Source organism: Hylobates moloch, unplaced genomic scaffold (genome assembly GCF_009828535.3).
Source record: "Hylobates moloch isolate HMO894 unplaced genomic scaffold, HMol_V3 SCAFFOLD_16, whole genome shotgun sequence".
Classification (NCBI taxonomy): Eukaryota; Metazoa; Chordata; class Mammalia; order Primates; family Hylobatidae; genus Hylobates; species Hylobates moloch.
The window spans coordinates 40,997,168-41,019,484 of record NW_026652291.1 but is presented as its reverse complement, the minus strand read 5'-3'; the positions used below and the strand labels follow the sequence as shown (position 1 = coordinate 41,019,484).

Here is a 22,317-nt window from a genome sequence, read left to right as displayed (position 1 = left end):
CTGATAACGTGGTAACCTGGACTTTTTTTTTTTTTTTTTTTTTTTTTTGTGACACAGAGTCTTGCTCTGTCTGGAGTCCCAGCTCAGGCTGGAGTGCAGTGGCATGATCATAACTCACTGCAGCCTTGATCTCCCAGGCTAGGATTACAGGCATGAGCAGCCATGCTTGGTGTCCTGGACATTTTCAACTGGCTTTTGGCTAATACAGATTGAGCATCAGAAATCTAGAAACCTGAAATCTGAAAGGCTCCAAAATTCTAAACTTTTTGAGTGCTGACACGATGCTCAAAGGACATGCTCATTGGATCATTTCATATTTTAAATCCTGGATTTGGGATGCTGGATCAGTATGATGCAAATATTCCAAAATCTGAAAAACAAAAACCCAAATCCAAGCATTTTAAATAAGGGATACTCAACCTGTAATCCAAGTAGGCCAGCAAAAATCTAGCAATTAGGCTGCTTTCTAACAGCCTAATCTATTTATCTCTACTTAGGAAAAATTATAGTCTTTTTGTTAGGTGTATGTATTTTAAATATCTCTGTTTTAAAAGCCAAAGTAGCTTTATGAGAGTAGGAAATTGAACAGTTTTGCCTTTATGTAACTGTCAACTGGGTGTTTTAACAAATGCCAGTAATCACAAGGAACCTATTTCTAAAGATAATGAGTAGGTATATATTTGTTCATGGTTTTGTCATTTAAACTCAGATTTCAATTGAGAGACTATTTAGTATTAGAAAACACTTGATAAAAACTGTCCAAATGATTGTAAAAAGTAAATAAATAAATGTACTTAGTAGTTACAATAATGCATTTGCATTTATTTGATTTCTAAGTCATTGGAGAAGCATGCTTAACTGAGTCTCTACCCTTGACCTGTCCCCTAGGTGGCGCTGCAGGAGGTGGCTACTCCCAGGTCATTCCTATGGAAGAGGTAAAGTATTCTGGGATTTGGCTGAATTAGATCCCCCTTTTTTGGGGGGGGGAGGGTGCTGAATTAGATCCGCTTTTTTCCCCAAGACGGGGTCTTGCTCTGTTGCCCAGAGCTGGAGTGCAATGGCACGATCTCGGCTCACTGCAACCTCTGCCTCCCAGGTTCAAGCAATTCTCCTGCCTCCCAAGTAGCTGGGATTACAGGCATGCACCACCACACTCAGCTAATTTTGTATTTTTAGTAGAGACAGGGTTTCACCGTGTTGGCCAAGCTGGTCTTGAACTCCTGACCTCGTGATCCGCCTGCCTCGGCCTCCCAAAGTGCTGGTATTATAGGCGTGAGCCACCGCACCCAGCCTAGATTCTTTATTATGGCTTTTTCTCTCTGGAGATTAGCCTTTTTTGTACAGTTCCTAGTGGACAAATGACTTGTTTCTCAGCAAAAGCAACATCTAGGGGGAAAACAACTTAATTTGTAGACTTGTGATACAGCTTGGTTTCAAACTTTGGCTTTCAGTGGGAATGATTATTATAAGCAAATGACCAAATGAAGCATGGTATTGGAAGCACCAACACACAGCGATTTCAGAATTCATTTATGTAACTGCAGAAATGGGAACAGTGCATAGAGTTGGTGCTGCTCCCATGCACTCCTCCTCGCTGTTTTGAGGTGTGTCCGCAGTAACCCAGTGTGGCTGTTGATCCCAGTGGTGTGGTATTTGTGGTCTCTGGACATTTCATTTTGGAAAAACTGCAAGTTTTGTATTTGGGAGGAGATTCTTCTGCGGACAAATAATTAGTCTTTTATGTTTTCTTTTTCTTTCTTTTTTTTTTTTTTTTGAGACACAGTCTTACTCTGTTGCTCAGGCTGGAGTGTAGTGGTGTGATCTTGGGTCACTGCAACCTCCACCTCCCAAGTTCTCCTGCCTCAGCCTTCCAAGTAGCTGGGATTACAGGTGTGCGCCACCACACTTGGCTGCTTTTTGTGTTTTCAGTAGAGATGGGGTTTCGCCATGTTGCCCAGGGTGGTCTTGAACTCCTGGCCTGAAGTGATTCGCCCACCTCGGCCTCCCAAAGTGCTGGTATTATAGTTGTGAGCTACCACGCCCAGCCAGTCCTTTATGTTTTCAAGAACTCCCTATATTGGGTTTTTGTCCACTAACTGGGCTGCCTTCAGTATTCCATTGGCTTTAGAATAGGGATTGAGCTTTGCAATAGAATGGAAGTTGGAAAGATACAGAGCAGCTGGGAGACTAATGTGGCTTCTGTTCTTTTGTAGTTTAATCTCCACCTCACAGGTGACATCCATGCCATCACTGCAGCTAATAACCTCGTTGCTGCGGCCATTGATGCTCGGATATTTCATGAACTGACCCAGACAGACAAGGTAGGATGCCAAAGCCCCATGAACCCCACTGAACACTTTTGAAAGTATTGAACCATCTGAATTAGTGTTGGTCTCTTGGGTGCTGAGAATGCAGGTAGCAAGGCAATGGGGTTCCTCTCATTTTAAAGCCCCTTTATTTTCTTTAAGGCTCTCTTTAATCGTTTGGTGCCATCAGTAAATGGAGTGAGAAAGTTCTCTGACATCCAAATCCGAAGGTTAAAGGTAAGCTTTTTTTCTTCCACATTTTTTATATTGTATGGAACCTAGAATCTGATCATTGATTAGGACATAAAAGTCTTCTTGGAGTAGCCTATTTTAGATGAAGTTACATCAGTAATCATAGTCTTAAAGTCATGATATACATAGCAAAGATTGATGGTAGAGGTTATTTCTCATTTATCTATAGATTAGAAGTGGCTAGTGTGGAATAAATAGAACACTGACAACCTGCCCTCAACTAAGAAAAAAACGACACTTCCTTTATAACATGAACAAGAGTCAGGATGCCACTGTGGCGGCATAGCAGCCTTTGGAGTTTGCATCACTGGGACCTTAAGCAAATTTGTTAAATGACTTGTTTCTCCGTTTACTCGTCTGTAAAATAATACTTGCCTTGCCCTGAATAGATAAGGGTCTGTGTTAAATAGTTAAAAGCGTAGTTATATCTATATTTTATTTGAATTTCTATAACAAATGTATAGTTAGTAAGCATACACCATACCACCTGACCCAGAAATCTCACCCAAAATAAATGAAAATTCTGTTCACATAAAAATCTGTACATTAATGTTTTTAGCAGCTCTATTAATAATTTCCCAAAACTGGGAACTAATCTAAATGTCTTCCAATGGATGAATAAATAAACAAACTGGTACATCCATACAATAAAAATAAATGAGCTATTGATACAAGCAACAACTTGGATGAATTTCAGTGGCATTATGCTGGGTGAAAGAAGCCAGTCTCAAAAGCTTGCATATTGCATGCCTCCATTTATATGATATTCTCAATAAGAGAAAACTATAGTGCTAGGGAACAGATCAATAGATGCTAAGGGTATGTATGAAGGGAGGGTATGACCATAAAGGAATAGCAAAAGAGAGGTGTTTTGTTTTGTTTTTTGTTTTCTTTTTTGAGACAGGGTCTCTCTCTGTAACTGTGCTGGAGTGCAGAGGCACAATCACAGCTCACTATAGCTTCCACCTTCCAGGTTCAAGCAATCCTCTCATCTTAGCCTCCTGAGCACCTGGGACTATAGGTGCACACACCACCACACCTGGCTAATTTTTTATTTTATTTTTTTGTAGAGACCTTGTCTCGCCATGTTGTCCAGGCTGGTCTCAAACTCCTGCTCAAGCGATGGTCCTGCCTCAGCCTCCCAAAGTGTTGGGATTACTGGCATGAGCCACCATGTCTGGCCACAAGGGATTTTTTGTTTTTGTTTTCTGTTTTTTAATTTTTCAAAAATTTATTGATTTTTGTTTATTTGTTTAAGACAGAGTCTCACTCTATCTCCCAGGCTGGAGTGCAATGGTGTGATCTCAGCTCACTGCAACCTCCACCTCTCGGGTTCAAGCAATTCTCCTGCCTCAGCCTGAATAGCTGGGGTTACAGGTGCCTACCACCATGCCCAGCTAATTTTGGTATTTTTAGTAGAGACAAGGTTTCCTCATGTTGGCCAGGCTGGTCTCGAACTCCTGACCTCAGGTGACCCACCTGCCTTGGCCTCCCAAAGTGCTGGGGTTACAGGCGTGAGCCACTGTACCCGGCCTGTTTGTTTATGTTTTTGAGAAAAGGTTTTACTCTGTCACCCAGGCTGGAGTGCAGTGGTGCAATCACATCTCACTACAGCCTCGACCTCCAGGACTCAAGTGATTCTCCCACCTCAGCCAACTAGGTAGCTGAGACTACAGCCAGGTACCACCATGCCCAGATTTTTATATATTGTGTAGAGACCGGGTTTTACCGTGTTGCCCAAGCTCCTGGGCCCAAGCGATCTGCCTACCTTGGCATACCAAAGTGCTGGGATTACATGTATGAACCACTGAGCCCAGCTTTTTTTTTTTTTTTTTAAGAGATGAGGAGGCCAGGCGTGGTGGCTCACACCTGTAATCCCAGCACTTTGGGAAGCCGAGGCAGGCGGATCACCTGAGGTCGGGAGTTTGAGACCAGCCTGACCAACATGGAGAAACTCCATCTCTACTAAAAATACAAAATTAGCTGGGCGTGGTGGTGCACGCCTGTAGTCCCAGCTACTCGAGAGGCTGACACAGGAGAATCACTTGAACCCGGGAGGCGGAGTTTGCAGTGAGCTGAGGATGCCCCACTGCACTCCAGCCTGGGTGACAGACAGAGACTGTCTCAAAAAAAATTGGGTTTGTGTTTTACAACACTTCTTGGTCACTATGATACTACGATTATTTAGGTCTAGGCTTAGGGAAATCTTCTGGTGCTCAGTTACAGGGACAAACATGTTAATAATACCTTTGTACACGTGTGAGTAATGTGAATTTGCAGATATCGGGATAAAATCACTTTTGTCAGACCCAGAAAAAACAGGGCTGAGAAGACATGAAGAAGAGGAGGGTTACACTTTCGTGTCTGTGATAAGAACTGTTTGCAAGTCCTGTAATCCCAGCACGTTGGGATGCCAAGGCAGGAGGATGACTTGAGCCCAGGAGTTTGAGACCAGCCTGAGCAATGAAACAAAACCTCATCTCTACAAAAAAATTTAAAAACGAGCCAGGTGTGGTGGCATGCACCTGTAGTTATACCCAGCTACTTGGGAGGCTAAGGTAGGAGCATCCCTTGAACTCAGAAGTTCAAGGTTGCAGTGAGCTATGATTGGGCCACTATAATCTAGCCTAAGTGACAGAATGAGACCTTGTCTCAAAAAAACAAAAGCAAAAATTGTTTCCAACAACTTTATAAAACCCCAAAAGAAATCCCTTCATGTCCTTCACACATCTCCTGCTTTGCACAGCTTGCACGTTTCAAATGTATACTTATGTTTCCATGACAAGACTTATCACTAGACATTCTTTAGGATGGGAGTAATTCAGATAAGATGCTCTTGAAAGGGCACTTACCCAGTAATGGCAACTGCACCAATGAATTGACAACTCTGGCTTTGAGCTTCTGGGAGTGATGAATTCTGCATTTTTTTTTTGAGACAGGGTCTTGCTCTGTCACCCAGGCTGTAATGCAGTGGCACAATCATGGCTCACTGCAGCCTTGACCTGAACTTTGTTTCTAAGCAGACCACGTGAAGCTCTCCCTCTTTTCTTTTCTTTTTTTTTTTTTTTGAGATGGAGTCTTACCCAGGCTGGAGTGCAGTGGCGCGATCTTGGCTTACTGCAACCTCTACCTCCCGGGTTCAAGCAGTTCTGCTGCGTCAGCCTCCCAAGTAGCTGGGATTATAGTCACCCACCACCATGCCCAGCTAATTTTTGTATTTCTTAGTAGAGATGGGGTTTCACCATGTTGGCCAGGCTGGTCTCAAACTCCTGACCTCAGGTGATCTGCCCGTCTCAGCCTCCCATAGTGCTGGGATTACAGGCTCAGCCACAGGCTGAGCTTCATGCCCAGCCAAAGCTCTCCTTCTTTGCTAGTAAAAGCTTCCCTTCCCTCACTAGGCATATTTGTGGCATCCTAGGTTATAATCCTCATCTCTCATTCTTGAATAAACTCAACCTATTTGGAGATAATTTTTTGTAATGTCTTTTTTTAGGCTGGCAGTAGGAAATAACCCCCAGCTTTCAGTTTTTCCTTCTGAATTTAAGATGGTTTGCATTTCCTAGAGGGGATCCCATTTAGAGCTAGGGGTCAAAATTTTTGTCTTACGTTTATTGTGCTTCTGTTTGTCTTATTTTATGTTTTCATTTTCCTACCCTTTCAGAGACTAGGCATTGAAAAGACTGACCCTACCACACTGACAGATGAAGAGATAAACAGATTTGCAAGATTGGACATTGATCCAGAAACCATAACTTGGCAAAGAGGTAGCAGAGCAGTATACAAGCCCTGTTTGTTTTGGCTATATTGCACACCCTACACCCTCCAGAAGAGTTGTTAAAATGTGAGGCTCAGAAGCTTCCATGTTGGTATTTTACCAGCTAAGGCATGACAAAGATGGTGACATTATTTCTTTTTCTTGCCACCTCTCTCAGTATCTCTCCTTATTAGCCATCATCAAATCTCTCTTTGTTGGGTTGGTCGAACATTTTGCTGGCTATTCAGTGTTGACTGAAATTAGGGTAGTTAAACCAAAAATCACATTTTACAAATTTAATTTTATGCAAAAAGTTTTAGTGTCATGAAGTAGAGAAATTATGTTTAATCACTTCTTGAATCATGTGTGACCTTTATTCTTAGAACTCTTGTGTGGCATAAATGACTTGATTTTTTTCTGTAGTTCTCTAGCTTACCTAATCTTTTTTTTTTTTTTTTTTGAGATGGAGTCTTGCTCTGTCCCCCAGGCTGGAGTGCAGTGGCACAATATCGGCTCACTGCAACCTCCGCCTCCCAGGTTCACGCCATTCTCCTGCCTCAGCCTCCCAAGTAGCTAGGACTACAGGCGCCCGCCATCATGCCTGGCTAATTTTTTGTATTTTTAGTAAAGACAGGGTTTCACCATGTTAGCCAGGATGGTCTCAATCTCCTGACCTCATGATCCACCCGCCTCGGCCTCCCAAAGTGCTGGGATTACAGGCATGAGCCACTGCGCCCGGCCTACCTAATCATTTTTTTACCTAATTTTATTAAATTCTCTTATAGCATATTAGGTAGCCTTCAAGGTTTAAATGCTTACCAATTTAGTAAGTAGGTTGCCTGGCTTCACTGCCATATGCTACTTTTCTCAATGCACAACTAGTGTAGCTTAGATTTTACTTTGCATCAACAATGCCACCTTCTATTCTGTATCACTATAGAGAAGGAATCTTCATCCACTCATTTAGCATACAGCTGAAGGCCAATTTATTGACTGTTTTTGTGATTTTCCTTGACTCAATAACCATTGCTAGCTAATGGCATTTTTTAGATGACACTCTCAATGTCTAAAACCACATTGGAATTTCTCCTCCTTTGCTTCAATAGCTTTAGACAAATGGTATAATATTTTATAAGGAATAAGCTAAAAGTCCATTTTGAAGATTTAGTATCCGATTTATTTTTCTTTTGCTTCGTGTCTCATTCATGTTTTCTAAGCAACTAGAGGCAGTCATACCTATTGACTGGCTGTTTTTTACAGAAATATTAGTTACATGAAACCTGATACTTTTTTCTTTTGAAAAATAAGGGTTGGCTCTAACAACACATTACAGCAAGAGTGGGGTGTGTGTGTATGTCTGATTGCTATATAAGACAATGCTTTTGGTATGAAATTATGCAGTCTTTATGGAAAATAATTTGGCATGTTATCAAGTACCTTAAAAATGCTTCTCCTTGACTCATTTAGAGTATGAACTGGGTTTTTTTGTTCATTTTGTGTGTGTGTGTGTGTGTTTTTTTTACTTCAAAATTATTTTAATTTTGAAATAGAAAACATCTTGAAAGGAAAAAAAAACTCACAAAATATATAGGCAAATTTGTACTCTGTGAGCATCTCACATCCTTACACTTCTTCACCAATCACTAAGATGAAAAACTCTCTTCTAAAACATATTCAGTCATCAGCAGTGATGTTATTAGTAGGAATATGGATCAATTTAATTTTGTGTTTCTTTGATATTGTTTGGCATTTGATACTGAAATGGCAACTCCTGTTTCCTCTCTATACTCATAGTACTCTCAGTACCTCACTTCTGACACCAGATGGGTAGTTTTTTTCTTCCACAACAATTCAGCTTTCACTTCTCCAGTGGATATTGACTGAGTATCCTATGATTTAACTCAATTCTGACACTAACTGTCTGGAGCAGATCCTACAGGTAAAGGGCTCAGTCCTAAAAGACTGCTCCACTTCAGACACGAATGGCAAGTCCAGGTTGTCACCTGTGCTTCTGACCAACTGGTTATAAACTGGAGGGTCCCCACAATCCCCTGCTCAGGTTCATTTGCTAGAATGGCTCACAGAACTGAGAGAAGCATTTCACTTGTGTTTATGGTTTATTATAAAGGATACAGCTCAGAAACAACCAGATGGAAGAGAAGCATAGGGGGCATCACTCTCCCAGCACCTGGATGTGTTCGCCATCCTAGAGGCTCATCAAATCATGTTGTTCAAGAGTTTTTTTTTTTTTTTGAGACGGAGTTTTGTTCTTGTCACCCAGGCTGGAGTGCGATGGAGTGATCTCAGCTCACTGCAACCTCTGCTTCCCGGGTTCAGGCGATTCTCCTGCCTCAGCCTCCTGAGAAGCTGGGATTACAGGCATGCGCCACCATGCCTGGCTAATTTTGTACTTTTAGTAGAGACAGGGTTTCTCCACGTTGGTCAGGCTGGCCTCGAACTTTTGACCTCAGGTGATCTGCCCACCTTGGCCTCCCAAAGTGCTGGGATTTACAGGCGTGAGCCACCGCGCCCGGCCTGTTCAAGAGTTTTATACACTCCTAACACCTTACCCAGAGGTTGGTGGGTGGGACTGAAAGTTCCAGCCCTCTAATCATTTGGTCTTTTTGGTGACCATTCCTTTCCTGAGGCTGTCTAGGAGACCTACCATAAGTCACTTATTACCATAAACTCAGGTGTGATCAAAAGGAGTTTGTAATGAATAACAAGACACTCCTATCACCCTTGGAATTCCAAGAGCTCTATGAGCCTTTTGTCAGGAACCCATGACAAAGGTCAAATACATTTCCTATTACACTACACATACAAAAAACCAGAACTGAGGGTACACTAAAATGTTAACAGTAGTTAGTCCTGGGAGGTCGTTAGTTGGTTAATTGCTTGGTCTTTGCCATGTTTTTTGTGGTTATATAATTGGATAGGTACTCTGTCATCAGAATAAAAATTATCTCTGCTAAGTGTGCTACGTTTCCTAAATTTCCAGACCAGGCCTGGCACCCAGCATGTTTCAAAAGATATTTGCACTTGCCCTGATTTGATGGCTCCTGTGTTTCTTACAGTGGTGGAAAGTCAGTGAGTCATCATCCCACAGAACAACAACACAAACCTCAGTCTTTTGAAAAAATGTAGACTGCTCTGTTTTTCTTATATGTGGAATATGCTTTAAAATAGATTCCAGATTTCTAGTTAACTGTTTGCATTCTCTAGATGGAATAAAACCAAGCCATTCCACATTCCTTTGCTTTAAAAATAACTCCTGTGTATTTATGGTATATGAACATCATTTCTTAACTTTAACACATATTCTAGCTTTGCCATCCATTTTGAAATATTGATAGACAATCATGAAATTAGACTTATTGCTTTAAAACTCTGCTGCTTCCTTTAACTTTGTGGTCCTTTTACTCAAAATCGTTCTATATCTTGCCTGTCTGTTGTAGTGTTGGATACCAATGATAGATTCCTGAGGAAGATCACGATTGGACAGGCTCCAACGGAGAAGGGTCACACACGGACGGTAACAATTTGTCCCTTTCCAAGGAAATTAGTTCAGAGGCACTAGATCTTGATGCTTCTCTCCTCCTCCATCCTCTCTCATACGATTGATACTGCCAGGTGTTGTTCTGCCTTCTCCCTTTTAAAATGGAAGTGAGTAGGTGTGTGGCATTGAGCACTCCTGACAGCTTTTGCAATAAATCCCATGTGTCACCTGTGTGTTTTTCCCCCAGCATTTTTTCCTGGAGGTGGAGAGCCCCAAGTGAATATCCTTGCATAGAAATTGATTAAAATTGCTTCTTTTTTGTAGCCATTTCACTGTATATCTCCTTGGTTTAAGAGGTACCATATTGTTCCCTGTATATGAAAGAAACAATAAGTGCATGATTATAAGCGGCCTTCATAGGGATAAAATCATAGCTTTTTGGTCCTACTATAACATTTATTTAAAAAAATTGACAACTCAGGGCTGGGCGTGGTGGCTCACACCTGTAATCCCAGCACTTTGGGAGGCCGAGGCGGGCGGATCATTTGAGGTCAGGAGTTCAAGATCAGCCTAGCCAAACCCCATCTCTACTAAAAAAATATAAAAACTAGCTGGGCATGGTGGCACGTGCCTGTAATCCCAGCTACTTGGGAGGCTGAGGCGTGAAAATTGCCTGAACCCAGGAGGTGCATGTTGCATTGAGCCAAGATTGTGCCACTGCACTCCAGCCTGGGCGACAGACCGAGACTCTGTCTCAAAAAAAAAAAAAATTGACAACTCAGGGTCTTGGAATAATTAATTAATATATTTTTTGCTATTAGAGGATTATTTTCATTAAGTATTTTGGGTAGTATTCTGTTATTCTATCCTTTTAAGCTATTTTTTTAAGCCTCAAATGTAAAAAAGGATCACTTTTGCAATTCACACTTCTGGTTTAACACAGTTTTTGCTAGTACCTCTTTTCCCTGCCCACAGGCCCAGTTTGATATCTCTGTGGCCAGTGAAATTATGGCTGTCCTGGCTCTCACCACTTCTCTAGAAGACATGAGAGACAGACTGGGCAAAATGGTGGTGGCATCCAGTAAGAAAGGAGAGCCCGTCAGTGCCGAAGATCTGGTGGGTACCCAGACACACCAGGCTTGGCGACATATCTGTGTCTGTTGTCCTAGGGTCTTTCAGCAGTTATTAATAACAAAATTTAACGCTGTACTTAAGACGTTGCAATTAACTCATCAATTTAATCCTATTTTGCTAATTACAAGATAATTATGAAATGTTTAAAAAGTATATCAGAGTGAATAATAGCTGGTATGCTTTAGTAGTAGATCACAAGTTCCAGATGATTTGAGTAACATCTTCATCCTGTGGGCATCTCTAAAAGTGGGTGTATGACTTCAATTTGCAGAGAACATCAAGAGTACCATTGCTTTATCTTTGTTGCTAGTTAGTTCAGTTACACTTTGATGGCTTAATAGAGTGACCTGATGTTAAAAGTTGGTATTGAACTCTTGCGTAATATTGCAGTTTCAGCTTTGGAAGACACATATTGAGTTTGGTATTTATAGAAATTTCTGCCCAGATACCAGAGTTACAAATAACTGAGTACTCTGGGAATGAGCATTGTCGTGCCCTAAACTAGTCTAGAATGGATTTCTCACATTGGTCAGCAGCAGAGCTTGATTAAGATGCTTGTTTCCAGAGTTACATGTTTTTCCAGATATTACAGGTGAATGTCTTTTTTTTTTTTTTTTTTTTGAGACGGAGTCTTGCTCTATCACCCAGGCTGGAGTGCAGTGGCATGATCTCAGCTCACTGCAACCTCCACCTCCCGGGTTCAAGAGATTCTCCTGCCTCAACCTCCTGAGTAGCTGGGTTTACAGGCGTGTGCCACCACGCCCAGCTAATTTTTGTATTTTTAGTAGAGACAGGGTTTCTCCATGTTGCTCAGGCTGGTCTTGAACTCCTGACCTTGTGATCCACCTGCCTCGGCCTCCAAAAGTGCTGGGATTACAGATATAAGCCACCATGCCCGGCCAATCATTTTTATTCTATCTGGCAACTTTGGCCAGGTGCGGTGGCTCACACCTGTAATCCCAGCACTTTGGGAAGCCAAGGCGGGTGGATCACGAGGTCAGGAGATTGAGACCATCCTGGCTAACACAGTGAAACTCTGTCTCTACTAAAAATACAAAAAAATTAGCCGGGCATAGTGGTGGGTGCCTGTAGTCCCAGCTACTCGGGAGGCTGAGGCAGGAGAATGGCATGAACCTGGGAGGTGGAGCTTGCAGTGAGCCGAGATTGTGCCACTGCACTCCAGCCTGGGCAACAGAGCGAGTCTCCATCTCAAAAAATAAATAAATAAACAATCAGTAACTTCATAGCATATCCAGAAAAAAACCATGAATGGTCCAATTCAGGTAAAAGTATCAATTGGTCCAAGATGGCTAACATGGGTAAGCCTAGAATGTCAAATGTTGGTTTCAGAAGGTTGGTTTTTTTTGCTGGTGGGAGTTGATGCTGCACACATTTGTTTTGTAGGGGGTGAGTGGTGCACTGACAGTGCTTATGAAGGATGCAATCAAGCCCAATCTCATGCAGACACTGGAGGTGAGCAGAGTGACTCCTGCCTTCTTGAATTGGTTTTGGACAGTCAGAGCAGAGTGGTTATAAAGCACACTTAACCTGGGTAGTCAAGACCTTCTCCACTTGCTCATCTCTTTCTTCTCATTCTTCCTCACACCTGTGACTGGGACGTTACTGAAATAAAAGAGATGACTTTGTATTTTCCCTCTGGGAAGTATTCTTCCTTCCGATTCTAAATCAATTCCATACCGTTGAGTGTGTGATCCCACTTTGAAGCAGGATTGGCAGCTCAGCTCACGGTGTCCTGGTTTCCACAGGGCACTCCAGTGTTTGTCCATGCTGGCCCGTTTGCCAACATCGCACATGGCAATTCCTCCATCATTGCAGACCGGATCGCACTCAAGCTTGTTGGCCCAGAAGGGTTTGTAGGTTAGTATTTTTTGCAAAACCAGTGAATAGACTGTATGTTTCTTTTAACATCAGGGGAATTGGGATGGCATTTTTACTGTTGCTTTCCTCTTTACAGTGACGGAAGCGGGATTTGGAGCAGACATTGGAATGGAAAAGTTTTTTAACATCAAATGCCGGTATTCCGGCCTCTGCCCTCATGTGGTGGTGCTTGTTGCCACTGTCAGGGCTCTCAAGATGCACGGGGGCGGCCCCACGGTGAGCGGTGGGTTGAAGTATCTGATTATCGGCAGTGTGCTGACGGCCGAAAGGAAGTTGGATGACTGCTGCCTGTTTCTTCATTGAGTTGCTCTTATCCTCATGATTAATAGGCTGTAAAAGCAAGGGACGGGCAGACAGCCCTTGTGTTGGCTGCCTTATCACTCACAGGCACTGTCAGTGCTCAGCATTTTAAGAGGGCCAAAATCGGCTGCCTGGCCTACCTTTCGGAGGACATCTGACAATATCTAAACCCCTCCAAGGACGTGTACTTGGCTAGCCCCACAAAAAACTGTTTTACGTTCAGACTGTTCTTTTTAAATCTGCATCCCTCTGTATGGTGACACTGGCAACCAGCCAACCAAACCAGTTAGCTGAGACAGAGGTCAGCCCCTTCTTGAGTAGTTCATGCTGGACAGGGCCTCCACACCCTAGGGAGGGAGTGGGGGAGAGGGGAACGGCGGATCTGCCCAGGGCTGCCCTGGGTAACAGAGAAACAGGTGGAGACTGGCTCAACCTCACCTCCAGCCTGAATTTTGTATTTCTCTGAATTCCTACTGCTTAGAAATTCCTACTACTTTTTATCCTAGTATTTTAACACCTTTTCTTTAGGGCCTACGTGAAAAGACATGGTGCTAGGTTTTCTGAAATCATTTGAAAAACTATTAAATTCCTGTCCACCAGGAGCTTGTATTGTAACTTAGGAAATAAGGCCTTCCTCGCCTACAGGATAAAAATCAAATTTCTTTTGGTCGGGGTTTGTCCTAATGTAGCAGTTCTCTGTTTTGGCCTCAGAACCTCTTTACACTCTTGACAGTTATTGAGGGCCTAAAAGAGCTTTTATTCATGTGGGTTATAGCTATTGATATTTACCATATTAGAAATTAAAACTGAGTTACATGTTAACATAAAGAACTTTGTAAACATGAAAATACACTATCTTTTCCCAGCAAAATTTAGGCATTGTACATTTTTCAGATCTTCTCTGGGTCTGGCTTAATTGAAGATAGCACTTGATCTGTTGTGACATCACATGTCTCAGAACCTTTGGAAAAGTCCATTATATGCTCAATGAGAGAATGATAATGAGAGTAAAAGGGCCATAAGATGTTACAGAATCTTATGGAAATAGTTTTGACTTCATGGACCCCTTCAAAGGATTGGGTCCCCAGAGCACACTGGGAATGCTGCCATAACAACCCCAGAACCCCTAGCCAGTCTTAGTTATCCCTAGTGCCAAAGGCAATCCCAACCCAGCACGCCCCTTTCTGCTAGTAGCGCAGGATAGACTCCCTTTTTCTTCCCCAGTCACAACTAATAGTCCTCTCTCTTACACCCCTCACTCACCCTCACACCATCGCTCCTCCTTTCCTTGCTTCCTCCTGACCTCACAGTCAGGATAATGTCCCATAATGCTGTGCATGGAGGGGAACATTTGCACATATGGCTCTGTCAAGAGAGTAGGCCTCCTGCTCCCATTAGCTTGCTGACAGGAAGCTACCTGTAAGGTCCTTGCTTCTTGTTCTGCCTCCACACAGCCCCTTCTGGAGTTGGAGCACATAGGCTGACTGCAATGGGAGAGGGCAGAGCTTCTTAATCACTATCCACTGCCCATGGTGGGGCCCATGAAATGGACACCTTCACCCACTTGCTCATTTCTGTGGATGCAACAGGGCTGAGCCATGGCATAGATCAAGACCAGGGGCTGGGGGGCGGGGCGGGGCGGGGCGGGGAGGCACCAGACACCTCCATCCTTTAGATATACTCTACAAAAGAGAAAGAAAATCCTTCTGTATTGTTTTCCCTCTTGTTTGTGTTGACCCTGCACCACGGTTCAGCTCCACCAATGCTAGGTTGGCACTGTGGACCAGCTCATGAAACCATGGCAGGGCTCATCAGGGGCTCTATCGACAGACATCCCAGGGTGACTTCTGCAGGCCCGACTGCTTCCTCTTTCCCCACACTCCCCTTGACTTCCAACCCCACTGCTATGGCCTTCACTTGATGAGTCACTGCACCTGCCTAGGGTACACCCCTTTCCACCTCTCCTGCCGTCGATCCGGTCCTTCTCACCTCCTTAATTCAGGTCATAGAGGTTGTCCATGCTGCTCAAAGCAGTCGATTTTGTTCTGTGCTGTGTGATTGGTTACATACCCTAAGTCCTTAGGGCAGGAAATAATCTTACACTACTGTACAGCCTGCCAGCATTGCAGCGTCTTGCCTTTAACACGTGACAAGCACCATTTTAAGCTAGGAGATTTAAATAGGAAACGCCTCTGACTCTGTTTCTTTTCCTTCCAGGTTACTGCTGGACTGCCTCTTCCTAAGGCTTACATAGAGGAGGTAACCTGAGTTATTTCTCATTATGTGTCCTAGAAAGCACCACACCTTGAATCAGCATTTCTCCACCTGGCCCATGTGGAAATGAATGGGTTATTGCTGTGACCCAGGGTGCAGGGTGCCAAAAGGCCTGCAGTGTGCTGAGGAGTTATATTAAATGAGTAGATAGGGAAGATGCACCTCACAAAACAGAATTGTCCCACATAGGGTGTCAATAAGCCACTGCCCTAGACCAGTGGTTGCTTCTCAACAGCTGATTTTGACCCTGGGGACATTTGGCAATGTCTAGAGACTTTTTTTTATTATTACAACTGGAGGTGGGGAGTGCTACTGGAATCTAGTGGGTAGAAACCAGGGATGCTGGCTAAACATGCTTTAATGCACAGGACAGCCCCTACAACATTATCCAGCTCAAATATCAGGAGTGTGAGGCTGAGAAACCCTGTCCTAGACTAATAGCAGTTCCCTTCCATTGTCTTCCCTGCATTGGCTGGGTAAGTTCCAAATGCCATTCAGATCAGAAGCAAGTAGAGACCTTTTTTGAAATGGCTTCTCCTCTGCAGATTTAAATCCATATTAACGGGCCAAGATATATGGTCAGGATTCTGGTTGTTTTTCTAGACAAAGCTTCCTGGATATTTATAGCATCAAACAGGAGGCTAGAGAACAACTGTGAGCTCAAATCTTTTCATATTTATGTCATTTACCATCAAAGAAACATCTCTAAAGCCAGTTTGGGGTGGTTACAGGAGAGACAGGCCATCAGATAAGGTAGCAAGGTCACCTGCTGTCACTGCTAATTCAATTTTTCTGCCTTTTTGGAAGGCTTTTAAATTATCAAGCAATACAGGGTCACTGTTCAGGCCCCAAATGAAGTATTTCAAAACTGGCTAGAAAAAATTGCTGGTACCTTGAGTCTGCCTGTCTTCTGAGTTATGGTTTGCCTTTTATGGTCATTTGTCTGATTCATGCGTAGGAGGGGAATTCACAGTTCTGGCCCTGCTGCCACCCCACAGCCTTTCCTGTGTCTAATTACAGTGACTGCCCCTAGCTGGCCCAGCTGGTGTCTTCATTTAAGAAATTCTACTTATTTAAAACTGTTCTTGATCAGCCTTACATATTAATTGGTTTTCATGTGACTAGAGGTAAAGAATTAGCAGTGTTCTTTAAAAGCTCAAATAAATCATAATCTCAGTTTTCAGTTATTAAAGGAAAAAAGCATACATCACACTTATAATTAACCTAGTTGTTTTCCACCTTTTATCCTATCCATTTCTGCTTTTTTGGGATCCACAAACATTACTGCTGGGTTTTGCTCATGATTCGGTATATGTATTTTTATAGAAGACTCTTATTTTTAAAATATTTAATGTATTGTTAAGCCTACAATAGTAATATACCCTTTGTAAAAAAAATAATTAAACATTATAAGAATATAATGTATGTGAGTTGAGTCCCCTTAACAGTTCAGTGCATATTTCTCAACATTTAAAAATTTTTCGTGAATTATACACATGTATTTTTGTGTTTGTCCTAAAATGGAATAATTAAGCTCTCCATGGTTTTGCATCTTTAGTACATCTTGGACAGGTTCCATGTTAACACAGATGGGTCTCACTTTCATAACATCTGCATGATAAATACTTATTGAGGGTATATATCATAATTCATTGGCCCAGTCCCCCTTGGAGGAGGTTTATGTTTACAATTTTCCAATGCTACAAGCAGGGCTGCAGTAAACATACTTAAAGATACATTTCCTTAATTGCTTCCCTTTAGTTTGTAGTACTTGATTTTTGGTGGTTTTTTTTTGTTTTGTTTTGTTTTGAGATGGAGTCTGGCTCTGTCACCCAGGCTGGAGTGCAGTGGTGCGATCTCAGCTCACTGCAAGCTCCGCCTCCCGGGTTCACACCATTCTCCTACTTCAGCCTCCCAAGAAGCTGGGACTACAGGCACCCGCCACCATGTCCGGCTAATTTTTTTGTATTTTTAGTAGAGATGGGGTTTCACCATGTTAGCCAGGATGGTCTCAATCTCCTGACCTTGTAATCCACCCGCCTTGGCCTCCCAAAGTGCTGGGATTACAGGCATGAGCCACCATGCCCAGCCGGTTTTTGTTTTTTTTTGTTTACAGACAGGGTCTCACTCTGTCACCTAGGTTGGAGTGCAGAGGCGTGATCATAGCTGCAGTCTCTAACTCTTGGGCTCAAGCAGTCTCCCTGCTTCAACCTCCCAACTAGCTGGAGGAAGAACAGGAACACGCCACCATACCAGGCTAATTTTTTAATTTTTTGTAGAGACGAGGTCTCCCTATGTTGCCCAGGCAGGCTGCTGTCGAACTCCTAGGTGCAAGTGATCCTCTGTTCTCAGCCTCCCAAATTACTGGGATTACAGGTGTGAGCTACCACATCCAGCTCAGTTCTTTTTTTTTGAGACAGAGTCTTGCTTTGTCACCAGGCTGGAGTGCAGTGGTGTAATCTCAACTCACTGCAACCTCCGCCTCTGGGGTTCAAGTGATTCTCCTCCCTCAGCCTCCCAAGTAGCTGGGACTACAGGTTCCCGCCACCACACCTAGCTTATTTTTATATTTTTAATAGATACGGGGTTTCACCATGTTGGCCAATGTAGTCTCAATCTCTTGACCTTGTGATCCACCTGCCTCGGCCCCGCAAAGTGCTGGGATGACAGGCGTGAGCCACCAGGCCCGGCCCTTTTTTTTTTCTTTTTTTAATTAACTTCTCAGTTGTAGAGATGGGGCCTTGTTATGTTTCCTAGGCTTGTCTCAAACTCCTGGGCTCAAGTGGATTCTCCTGCCTCGGCCTCCCAAAGTCCTGGGATTACAAGTGTGAGCCACTGGGCCCAGCCACTGGCCTGATTCCTAAAGATAGTATTTATCTTATTTCTTGCCCTCGTTCACGGTCGAGTTCATTAAAACCTTTGAAAACATCATTGCTTACTTCATATTTCCTGGCAGTATTTACAGCAGCCATATAATGAATACCTCTTCTGTGCCAGCCACTATGTTGTTAGGCTCTGTCTTCTGATGGAAGGGTCTGTGCTGTGCTGAGTAGAGTCAATTTGTATTATAACCCTACGAATACATAAAATCTATAAACACAATTGGTAAATATAATTTGGGTAAGGGTAACTAATTCCTTTCAAACAGCAAATAAGCTACAATGTTGTGGCATAATGACAGCAAATATACCAGCTCTTTTTTTCTTGAAGGCTGGGAAACAAGCAGAGCTCCACTCTAGTGTCATAGGCTGGAGTGAAAGCTGCAGTTCTCCATAGCATCTACTCACCACACTGGAAAAAATGCACGAATGGACCTTCTCTCTTCTTTCTTGGCGTCCTTGTCCTGACAGTGAGTGGCTGCTGGCTCGAGGAGGTTGTTTGCCTTTGAAGAAGAACCTGCAGTGGTTTTCAACTCTCTGATCTCATAGGCCTTTCACTGTTGTTACAGAACCTGGAGTTGGTTGAAAAAGGCTTCAGTAACTTGAAGAAACAACTTGAAAATGCCAGAATGTTTGGAATTCCAGTAGTAGTGGCCGTGAATGCATTCAAGTAAGTGTAGAGTGTAAGAGAAAAGGATGAATATGGAAAATCTCCTGGAGCTGATTTTACAGCACTGCTTTTAGCTTTATTTTGTTTTTCAGTTACTGCTATTGGTTATAGCCTGTGGTTTTAGCCTGCACTGTGACAGGCATTACGTACGTCACAGCGGGCTCACCACCTCACCCACTGAGGGTCCCAAAGTCAGATTCAGCTCCTATGGGCCCTTTTCCTTTCCACTGGGGGAAGTAACACCTGAGATTACAGGTGTGAGCCACCGCGCCCAGCCAGCAAAATTCTTAAAAGCTAGTATTTACTGATTCCCTGTGGAGTGCTGGGAATTTTCCAAGTACTTTACATGGATTTACCATCTGAGTCTCATAACGTCCCAATGAAATAAGTGCTGTGATTATTCCCATATTACCCAGGTGGAAATTGAGGCACATAAAGATTAGGTAACTGGCCAAAAGTCACCAGCTAGTAAGTTTCGGAGCTGAGATTCAAACCTAGGACAAATTTCTTGGTTAGTGTTCGTTTATCAGTGGGTAATTCACAAGAGGTTTAATGGCAAAAAGAAGACAATTCTGTCTCTCCAGCCATTTTCCATGCTTTGATATGAAGTGCTTCCTTTATAGGACGGATACAGAGGCTGAGCTGGACCTCATCAGCCGCCTTTCCAGAGAACATGGGGCTTTTGATGCCGTGAAGTGCACTCACTGGGCAGAAGGGGGCAAGGGTGCCTTAGCCCTGGCTCAGGCCGTTCAGAGAGCAGCACAAGCACCCAGCAGCTTCCAGCTCCTTTATGACCTCAAGGTGAGTGATTTGCTGTCTGCAAAAAAAGAAAAAGACAAAAAGGGCACAGTGAAGTTTCTGTGTGGCTACTTCTATTAGGGCCCCATGCTTCGCAGCTTCAGCCTTGTGGTTTGATTCCCATGTAGGTGACTTACACCACCACAGCCTGGACTCCCAGCTGTAGACAGCCTTCTTTTTATTTTTGAGATGGAGTCTTGCTCTTTTGCCCAGGCTAGAGTGCAGAGGCATGATCTCGGCTCACTGCAACCTCCGCCTCCTGGGTTCAAGTGATTCTCCTGCCTCAGCTTCCCGAGTAGCTGGGATTATAGGCATCCGCCACCGTGCCCAGCTAATTTTTTTATTTTTGTAGTAGACAGGGTTTCACCATCTTGGCCAGGCTGGTCTCAAACTCCTGACCTCGTGATCCACCTGCCTTGGCCTCCCAAAGTGCTGGGATTACAGGCATGAGCCACTGCGCCCACCCAGACAGCCTTCTTATAAACATATGCCACTGCTCACTTACAGAGGGGATTTAAGCAGGAATACCACAGGGTGGAGGGGGAACCGTTGCTCATATCCTAACTTTGAAAAGGGTCAAAGTACAGGTGGCAGAAGAGAAGGTTACATATAGACCAAATATGTAATTCACTGTAGCCTTAGCACAAGGCACCAACCATGTAGCAGATTGGTAAGGGGCTGCATCGAGCTTACAAAATTTTTCTGATGGCTTTTCAGTAGTAGGGGAAAGAAGTGTGCCCTCACGCTCACTTCCCGGTAAGGTGCTACCTCAACTTCAGGGCCCTCACATGCAAAACCAAAGTACTCCAGGAAGCTTCATCATTTTTTCCATCACTAAGCAAATTAAATTACACCTGGTCTAAGTAGAGCCCTGCTTACTCTATGATACAATAAAGTTAGTTCAGGAGAAGGTTGTTCTTATTATAGGGTTGTGTTTTGTTTTCATTTATCTGTCCAGTGTATTTCAGGATGTGATTTGACATTAAGTAGTATGGAAACAACAATTGGAAACTTTGTTAGGAATATGAGATATATGCTGTAGTTAATTTTTCCTATTCTCTAGGCTAGTTTTTGGCTTGATTTTTTTGTTTGTTTTTTGTTTTAAGACAGGGTCTTGCTCTGTTGCTCAGGCTGGAGTGCAGTGGTACAATCATAGCACACTACAGCCTCAACCTCCTGGGCCCAAGTGGTCCTCCCACCTCAGCCTCCTGAGTAGGTGGGACCACAGACATGTACTACCAAACCTGGCTAATTTGTTTTATTGGCCGGGCACAGTGGCTCACCCCTGTAATCCCAGCACTTTGGGAGGCCGAGGCTGGTGGATCACCTAAGGTCAAGGGTTGGAGACCAGCCTCGCCAACATGGTGAAACCCCATCTCTACTAAAAATACAAAAAATTAGCTGGGCATAGTGGCGGGCGCCTGTAATCCCAGCTACTTGGAAGGCTGAGGCAGGAGAATCACTTGAACCTGGGAGGTGGAGGTTGCAGTGAGCTGAGATCACGCCACTGTACTCTAGCCTGGGCAACAAGTGCGAAACTTCGTCTCAAAAAAAAAATTTGTTTTATTTTTTTATTTTTCTTGTAGTGACTGGGTCTCCCTATATTGCTCAGGCTGGTCTTGAACTCCTGGGCTCAAGTGATCCTCCTGCCTCAGCCTCCCAAAGTGCTGGGATTATAGGCATGAGCCAATGTGCCTGGCCTGGCTTGGTTTTTAATAATCATAGACTTTCAAAAACAGCCATAAAAAAGCAGAAGGAATAAACTTATTACTCTTGAGTTTTAGTGTTCTCTTATTTCTCTGTGCCCCTTGCAGATATAATACACTTACAGTTAATTAACATTGACATTGACATTCTCCTGTTGAGCTTTGATTTTATAGACAAGTTTTAAAATCTGTTCAGCAATCATCCTTTTAGAAAAAAGAAAAATGCCATAAACACAAATTTGCACACAAATGCAAAGCATTTATAGGCACCCTCTCCAGGCTCCAATGCATAGCACCCAAGGCTGGAAGCCCAGTCCTTGAAAACCAGCGGGAGACCTGAAAGAGCAGGGACATAAGGACTTTAGAACCCATTTCTACTTGCGACTTTTATCCATTCTGGCAAACAGGAGGCTGCCACTTTTTGTCTTACTCAGCGTCTGCTAGTCTTAAATCACCCTTCAACCAAAGTGCTTTTGCTTCCGAAGTTCTAAATGTGCCTTGGCATTTATAGAGCTCCAGTTATGAGATGCATATGAAAATAATCTGCGTTTCATCTTTATAAAGTCCTTATTGAATATTCACTTTATTCATGCCCATTATATAAAGCCCCTTCATAAATTATCATTGTTTAGTTCAAAAGGGAATTTTTGTTTTTATAGATAGATTCTTGCTCCTTTTAAAAACAAAACTTGGCTGGGCGCCGTGGTCATGCCTATAATCCCAGCACTTTGGGAGGCTGAGGCGGGTGGATCACCTAAGGTCAGGAGTTCGAGACTAGCCTGACCAAGATGGTGAAACTTCTTCTCAACTAAAAATATAAAATTAGCCAAGCATGGTGGCGCATGC

General features: G+C 43.2%; 2 protein-coding genes across 3 annotated transcripts in view; one reads left to right on the top strand and one right to left on the bottom strand.

Annotated features, from left to right (window-relative positions):
• The window catches only part of MTHFD1 (methylenetetrahydrofolate dehydrogenase, cyclohydrolase and formyltetrahydrofolate synthetase 1), a 72,014-nt gene that overhangs the window by 41,861 nt on the left and 7,836 nt on the right, over nt 1-22,317 (top strand). For both annotated transcript variants that reach the window (XM_032180484.2, XM_032180482.2), the window contains exons 13-24: nt 889-935; nt 2,214-2,321; nt 2,469-2,543; nt 6,220-6,322; nt 9,771-9,847; nt 10,787-10,927; nt 12,350-12,418; nt 12,712-12,823; nt 12,921-13,060; nt 15,362-15,403; nt 18,867-18,967; nt 19,591-19,768. In XM_032180484.2, coding sequence (XP_032036375.1) covers nt 889-935; nt 2,214-2,321; nt 2,469-2,543; nt 6,220-6,322; nt 9,771-9,847; nt 10,787-10,927; nt 12,350-12,418; nt 12,712-12,823; nt 12,921-13,060; nt 15,362-15,403; nt 18,867-18,967; nt 19,591-19,768 — 1,193 coding nt within the window. The remainder of the gene's footprint in view (nt 1-888; nt 936-2,213; nt 2,322-2,468; nt 2,544-6,219; nt 6,323-9,770; nt 9,848-10,786; nt 10,928-12,349; nt 12,419-12,711; nt 12,824-12,920; nt 13,061-15,361; nt 15,404-18,866; nt 18,968-19,590; nt 19,769-22,317) is intronic.
• ZBTB25 (zinc finger and BTB domain containing 25) overlaps nt 19,718-22,317 on the bottom strand; it is a 55,728-nt gene continuing 53,128 nt past the window's right edge. Inside the window, exon 6 of the transcript XR_004252797.2 lies at nt 19,718-19,784. The gene's annotated coding sequence lies outside the window, so the exon portion shown is untranslated. The remainder of the gene's footprint in view (nt 19,785-22,317) is intronic.